Source organism: Rhincodon typus, chromosome 2 (assembly GCF_021869965.1).
Source record: "Rhincodon typus isolate 14 chromosome 2, sRhiTyp1.1, whole genome shotgun sequence".
NCBI lineage: Eukaryota > Metazoa > Chordata > Chondrichthyes > Orectolobiformes > Rhincodontidae > Rhincodon > Rhincodon typus.
In genome coordinates, this window is record NC_063333.1 from 66,618,024 (window position 1) to 66,626,197 (window position 8,174).

The 8,174-nt window shown below is 35.2% G+C and overlaps 2 protein-coding genes across 8 annotated transcripts in view; one reads left to right on the forward strand and one right to left on the reverse strand.

Moving 5' to 3' along the window:
• The window catches only part of invs (inversin), a 155,541-nt gene extending 152,764 nt beyond the window's left edge, over window positions 1-2,777 (forward strand). Inside the window, exon 14 of the mRNA XM_048608231.1 lies at window positions 331-2,777. Coding sequence (XP_048464188.1) covers window positions 331-443 — 113 coding nt within the window. The 3' untranslated portion in view covers window positions 444-2,777. The remainder of the gene's footprint in view (window positions 1-330) is intronic.
• A 726-nt stretch (window positions 2,778-3,503) lies between these two features.
• The window catches only part of tex10 (testis expressed 10), a 97,501-nt gene continuing 92,830 nt past the window's right edge, over window positions 3,504-8,174 (reverse strand). For all 7 annotated transcript variants that reach the window (XM_048616507.1, XM_048616503.1, XM_048616483.1 and 4 more), the window contains one exon: window positions 3,504-4,317. In XM_048616507.1, the coding sequence (XP_048472464.1) occupies window positions 4,204-4,317 (114 nt within the window). In that variant the 3' untranslated portion in view covers window positions 3,504-4,203. The remainder of the gene's footprint in view (window positions 4,318-8,174) is intronic.

Here is an 8,174-nt window from a genome sequence, read left to right on the forward strand (position 1 = left end):
GCTGGAATTTGGAAGCAGCTTATCAAGAGGCTCAAATTACACCAATGAACGTCTCGAAGGTTATCTGGTTTGTACTTCCATTGCCAAATACAGACATTTTTCCTAATCAACCTGCTCACAGATAGCATTATACAGAACGTATTGAATCCAGACCTTCTGACTCAACGGTAGGGATACTAGTGCTGCACCAGAGGAGCCCTCTCTGTTGCCAAGTACATAAGAGAGAAATATCTTGAATCATGAAAATAATTTAACAAAACAGATACTTACATAGAAACATTATTGTACAATCAATAAATTATGTTTTTACATGTCTAATTTTATCCACAGTGAGTAAACTTCAGCATGTTCAGCTCCTGGGAAACACTGGAAATTCTAAACAGTTCTCCTACAACATGAGACCACACACTTCAAAGACCTCCAAAGCTAGACCAAAAGAATAAGTAGTGACACAGGATTGTAACCAATAACGTACGTAGTGAAAATGTGCCAAATTCAGTTTATGGAATTGTACTGGTTCCCTGTGCACTTCACCAAGGCTTACGGAGTCAAGTACATTTGGACACATGTTCTTGAGACATTAAAACCAGGATATAGATTACAGCTATTAAATAACACCAAAAAATATTTTACTACTATATCATCTAAATGTAACAGTTGTTATATTACTAGTGGCCGCCATTTCTCCCCATAGGCCAGTGTCAACTCTGCAGTATCCACACCATTTAAAAATCGTAATTTTCATATTTTATCCACATTCCCTATAAAAACTACATGGATTCTGGGATGGGATTCAAATCCCGAAAGCCATTTTTGTAAACCTACCTGCCCCTTCAGTCCACGTGGATTTTATGTTGGACAACAATTTATCATCTTAGTTATGAATTCACTACAATTAGAAATTGCTTTTCCTTATTACCCTTTTCAAAAGCTTTCATGATTTTGGATACGTAACAGCTAGTTTCCCTAGTCTCTACTCCTCTCTATCTCTCTCATGTATCCCACTTGCACAACCGCAACAGTTCCATGACTTATTGCAAGTCTTATTGAAGTCTAACCAGATAATCATTCATATTTAACATTCTCCCTGCTTTTAGACATTACATCCCTACTTATGAAACCAAAGATTTCTGTTCAGATTCTCTTTTGAAAGTTTTAGCATTAAAATATATTTTCTCTAGTTTTTCTTTCCAAAATATTTCACCTCCAATTCTACGTTGACCAGTCCACTAACCTGTTTGTTGCTGTAGTTACTGACAATTTTCACAGCTAAGATATTGCATATTTTTGACCAACCTGGGTTAAACAGGTCTCTTAAGGTTATTTTTTCCTCACATCAATTTATTTTCCTCATATCAACAATTTCATTTGAAAATCATTGTGAATTTAACATGCAGCTCATTACACCTGTTTAGTAATTCTATTCATTTTAATTTTTGATACATGTTACTTCATTTATTTCCCCTGTTATGTCCAAAAATATTCACAGCTTTCAGGATGAAATCTCAGCTTTGTAAATGTAGCTGACCAACCTTTCTCATCTCTATCACCTTTCACCTTTCTCTACTAACATTTATTAAGAAGTGTCCTACATTAGTGTTTACTGTGAACTTTTTCTGGGAATATTTTCCATGTTCCAGGAATCCTCTCAAATAGCAACATTTCTCTAACTGCTTTCATCACCGTGATAATTCTAGATTGGTTGATTTAACACCTAGGTCAAAGAAATGAATAGGAAATCATCTCTATTTCCAAACCTTTCATAAATGCTGAAAAAATGTTAAATCACAGCCTTTTAAACTCGAGCAGGCATTGACCCACTTGCACCAACTCCATTTCCTACTTCCAATGAATGGTCGTCCTGTTTTCTTCCTCAGTACATTGGCAGACACATTGTGCAAGTGTAGTCATTTTCAGACACCAAGTGTCCAAGACTTCACATTGTATACAAGACTCTCCAATAACTTTGTTAAATTAAGCTATCTTAAAAAGGTGATTAAATTAAACACACTTTAATCCTTTAAATGTATTTGGAGATAGCAAGAACTGCAGATGCTGGACTCCGAGTCAATAAAGTGTGGAGCTAGAGGAACACCAGATCTGCTGTGTTCCTCTAGCTCCACACTGTATTGATTTTAAATTTATTTGTAGGCCCATTGCAACTATCAACTCCTAATCAACTCCACACCTTACTGGTTTCTTATATTCTGCTTATCTTTATTAATTTAGTACCAATTCAAACTTGTACTACTACATAATAACCCAAATGAAACAATTAACTGGACTATATTCAATTAATCATGTTAGCAGTTCATTAATGTTAAGACACTCAAACCAACCAGTGAGAGAAATTTAAATGGTTGAGTATTATTGAAAAAGTTAAAAAGTACAATAAAAGTATATAAACTTAAATTTATACTTACTCTATTCATTGCCACAGAATCAAGGAGTTTATTTTAGGCAACTAAATCTTTGGGGCCACCCATATCTAAGAAAACATTAAACCAAAATCATTCAACTGAAAGATGCATATGTAATGAATATATAAATTTGAACACTATTGCCATCCTTCAAACAACCAACCCCTCTCAGATTTTCTTGTTGATAGTAATAATCAACACTTTTCTTCGTTCATGGGGTGTAGGAGTTGCTGGCTAATATATATTTCCCTAATTGCCTGAGAAGGTGGTGGTGAGCTACCTTCATGAACTGTTGCAGTCCTTAGAGCGTTAGGACACCTACAGTGCTGACAGGGAGGGAGTTCCAGGATTTTGATCCAGTGACACTGAAGAAACAGCAACATAGTTCCAAGTCAGGATGGTGTGCAGTTGGAAGGGAACTTACAAGTCCTGGTGTTTCTTTACATCTGCTGCCCTTGCTCTTGTAGCTGGTAAACAAATCTAGCGAAAGATACATTTCCATTGAATCTCTCCAGCAGAGAGGTAAAAATCTGACAATTGGATATAATAGGATGTGTTAGGATGAAGTAATGTTATACCTTCATTTATATTAGGCTACTTCTAATTACAATTATTTGTAAATTTAAATTAACTCTACTTGTCTGTTTTATTAAAATTGCTTAATCCCACATAACTGGATAATTCACATTAAATTATATATAACCAATATATCTTTTCATTACTGTAAAACAATGTAATATATGTAGATTAAATATCACCTAACCACTCACTTGCAAGCACCCAAGGTACAGTATTATCTTTCACATTTAGAAAAAATTTCAAACTACAGCAATTAGCTATTATGCTGCAAGCACCTTTGGTTCATGCAAATACAATAAATGTTACGCTACTGAACAATATTATTTGATGGTACTGCACAACTTGCATGACTTGCTCTTTGTTATAATAGTTATAGACCTGCTTCACCTATGTTTAAATGTATCTGGAAATATTTATTGTTGCCCTGTTAAAACAACTTTCTGTATCAGAAATGTCTCATTATTAAAGATTATTTTTGTAGTTTTTATTAAATCAATATATACATTTTCAATAAAGATTTTTTTATTTCTGTAACAAAATACATGTTCACAACAAAAACAAGTAAATTCTTGCCATTAAAAAGGAACTGTCATACAGATTGATCGGTGAAAGGATACATAATCAAGATTCACAGTTGAAAATTCTGGAAAGAATCAAGTTGCATTTTTACAAAGAAAGCTGCAAGTTTTTCTGTCACCACTAAAGTATTAATGGAATGTGACAAAAATGACTTTGGTCAGAGAGACAGAAATAAGTTTGAAAGTAGCTAGGATACATTTTCAGGCACACGTGCAATTGGTTCTCAAGAAACTGCAATGAAAAGACAGTTCTGCAAGTTTATCAAAATCTTTACACTTTCACTGAGGACAGTCTGGAAATATTATTGCAAACAAATTTCTTGTGAATAATATGGAGTATAGAATATTCTCCATGCATACTTACAGAATAAAACTGCATTAATCTCGAAAAATGCTACACCACTCTCAACCAATGGGTATATCTAATTTTCAGTATCAAACAAATGAACCATTGCTATCCCTATGGTTTCAAGCTAAAGATTTCTATCCTGAGCAACATCGAAGCACACGGTATTTATTTCATATGTTTGTAAAGTTATAGCGCTGCAAGACCCTCATATCTAATTGGTTTTTGATGTAGCATTTCTTAAGAGCAGGTACCACTATTTTGCTGAATTTCTTACATTTCAATAGGTTACTGCAAAATTAGCTGAATTTCTGTGCTGTGTTGTAAGGTAGAGTCTGAAGCAGTAATGAAGGTCAATTAACCACTGCTCTTGGAAATCTTCAGTCTTGAAGTTCTGAAAAAAATGATGAGAAGGTCAAAAAAGCCAAAAACTTTTGTCTTTCACCTCAGCAATTTTTCAAATCCTTCACATCCGGTTTTGTTCTGCTGTATGTAGGGTATTTTTTTTGTAAGCAGTGAAGACGGGCTTTATCTTTGGTCTAGGCTTTCTAACCACACTGAACATTGGGCAAAAACAGCAGAGTGATGCAACGATGACATTTTGTGTAGACAGACATGGGTTTATGCCTCCAGCCAAATCACCACATTACCTACCAGTCTGTTAAAGGAATCATCACCTAATTAAACCACTTGCAATTATCCCCTAGGAGCAAGTTACTCAACTGCCCCATCTTTTTCTGTGTACAGGACTTACTATTACAGAAAGAGAAAGTAAGTCAATCATCTCAGACAGTCATGCAACCTCTGCCTCCCTGCATAATATTGTTCTTAGGCCTGCAAGCAAAGTACTTGCCCATACTTTCAGCTAGACAATATAAATAAACAAAAGCACTTTTATAATTCATGTCCCCTCCCACCACCAGCAATTCCAATCAGAGATCTACTATTTAAGAAATTAATAGGTATAATTGATTTTGTCATACAAGAGAATACCTGTTCCTTGGGATTTGTTACCATTTTAGGGCAAGTAATCATGCAAAGACTCCTACATGAATCTGTCCACATCAGAACCTCAGTCTCAGAAAAGGTGCATACTATTTTATTAAAATGCCATTTACAATCTTGGGAACTAAGGAATCAAAAATAATTAAAGGGGACAAGAGTATTTTCCAACAGCAGGGGTAAAGCTTGCACAATTTGTTTATATTTAACTCAACTGCAATACCTATTCTTTTCTGTATCACACTGAACAACTTCAAAAGACTTTAAACTTATGTTGTGATAGTCTTTGCTTTTTTAAAATAAATTCGGAATCTCTGGATACAACAAGCAATATTCAGTAGAAGATAATAAATCCAAGTTTATAAAACAAAACATTAAAAAAAAATCATATTTTCTCTAGTCTCCTGTCTCCAAGCCACAAGTTTCTAAATTGATACCAGTAAAATCTTTCCGCTTCAAATTTAAGAAAGAACAACTTATGAAATGAGAGGCAACTGTGGTCCTCACCAGCTGTTGGAAATAAAATTCACTCATCACTTCCTCCTCCATCAAATGAAACCCAGTCTTAAGAGCTAAGTAGTAGTTGCCGAAGGCATAGACCACTACCAGCTATGTCATCTAACCTCTGATGCACATAAATCATAAAGGTGAATTCTAATTAATGTTAAATTAGATATTAAAAAAAAACACTTTGTTAGTCAATTGCATAAATGCTAACAAATGTACCTCACAGTTAGATTTGACACTCTTCCAGGCACTACACCGTAAATGTTAATAAATATATTTCTAACTTCTACATGACTTGCTGCAAGGCATCAGCAAACATTGAGAGACAAAGCTTATGCAGTTAATATTACACAGCGGTATAGGAAAGAATTCTCTCCACTCACTATTCATTGGCATGTAAATGTTTCATTGGCAGTGACAGTGGGGAAGGCAAATAAGCAAATGCCTTCCATTTATCTATGAAAGAATGTGAAAATCCTCAACTTTTTTTAAGATTACAAAACCACTGATAAAAAAGTGATTAAGTAAACTACATTGGTGCAAAAATATCCTTATGTCAGTGGCAGAGACAAATCCCTCTCAAATCACTTGCACAATGTCATTATTTCCCCCAGTTTGTAAACGAGATTATTACTTTTCCATATTAAACTGCGATGTTTATGTGCATGCAATATATTAATACAAAAGTTTTGTGTGTGGCTTCAAGTCAACTATTTCTAAAACAGCTGAATACTTAATGTGACCAACGCCAATGAATAAAAATCTTTATGTAACTAACTACTCTTGCCGTAGTTTAGAATGTTCAGAGTTGAATACGTTTCATGGTTCACAAGAGACTACTAACCCACATTTTGATGTAAAACTAATGGAGAGGTATCAGAACTCACCATTTTCAAAAAGTTACTGACAGTAACATCCAATGGCTGCCAGTTTTCCATGCTTCGCCAGAAGCTTCACTATCATCAAGAACAGAGTTCAAAGTACAGATGGGCAACAGGCGAATTCACCCTCAAAACGAAGGCAAGTAGCCAGTGAAAGAGAGAAAGCTTAATTCAAGCTAGCACCCCTCCGCCCCTCACACTGTTATGTCACATTAAGGTTCCTCCAGTAATATAGAGATGCCAAATTGCAGACATGGATGAAGACATCTCATTCAAAGTAGGAAAATGTGCATACTTTAACTGGAAAACCAGAAAACACAAGAGAGAACCGCTCATCCAATCACAGATTCTGTTTGTCTTTTGCTTATTGCTCCAGATCCTCCAACTGCAGGTTTCCTCTGTCCCACTCCTCCAAAGACACAATCCAATGATTGCAGCAGTACCGTGAGAAAAAAAACAGAAGAATTGAAATGGAAAAAGCATCCTTTCCCTAAATTGGAGAGAGACCGCAAGAGACAAATGATTACCTTCAGACTAGAACCTCAGAACTTGAGACCCAATGTATATTCCTCCTTTAATTTTTAGAGCTGTGTGTTTTTATTGTGGGAGAAAATGGGAGGAGGGTCCTGTTTCTGGCAAGTGCTGGAAAGCAGTAATTGAGCAGAAACTTTTTCAAAGTTATTTATAAATTAACAGTTCCCTCCTCAACAAATCATTGCGGCTCATCTATTCAACATAAAAGAATGAGGAAAATTGGAGACTTGAGCAACAGGCAGCATTGCTCACTTGCAGTTTATTTTAATTATGTTTCCCAAATACTTATCATTTCCTGACTGTTATAATTAATTTTTAAAAGCCAGGTCCAAGAGGAGGGTTTAAGTTTAGAAACCACTACTGAAATATCAATAACCAAATAAAAATAAATCTTTCCAATGGCTTTCTTCCTCTTTTATATTTGTCCAATAAATTATTTGCAAATTTATAGAGATAAAATGTTTTGATGAAAATCCAGCTTACTTTTGTTACCATTATTTTGCTATAGAAATGTCTGCCTACATACAAGCATTCCTTGGTTACAGGTAGTTCTCCTATAACGCAATAGTTGTGTTCTTGCATGACCTTGCGCTGCAGAAAATCGCATAATAGGGAAATTGCTATAGAAAATCACTATCTGCACAACAGAAAGCTTACATTAGGCAAACAGCGTCCACTATTCATCAATCACATTACAGCCAATTCACGTTAACAAAACACACGTTATAGCAGAACTACCTGTATTGTGTATGCATGATGCAGAGGTGCCAGCATTGGACTCAGAAATCACATGACACCAAGTTATAGTCCAACAGGTTTATTTAGAAACACACGCTTTCAGAGCCTCAGTCCTTCTTCAGGTGTTAGTGAGAAAGGTAGTATCAGGCATAGAATTTATGAGTAAAAGATCAAAGGTTCACACCACTCATGAGGATGTACTAAACAGACCTAAGACCCTGTTAAATCTTTAATCAGTTAGAAGGTTTTAATTGATTAAAATGGAGATTATATCCTCAAATTCCTTTTAAGTCACAGTCTTGAGAACTAAAAGTTTCATCAGTGCAAAGAAAAGATGACATTTCAGGTCAGACAATGCATGTTAGGTGTTAGACCTTGTTTAGAATCTGTTTGGTGTTTTAGTTTGGAGTCAGACTGATTTTATTTCTAAAGTAGGAATTTATATTCTGACTGTCTATAAATTGTGTGCTTTTTGAATAAAATAAAATGTATCTGCAAATATAAATTCATCCTGTAGACAGTGTGTGTGTGTGAGGGAGAGCAAGTGTGTGTGTGTGTGTGTGTGTGTGTGTGTGTGTGTGTGTGTGTG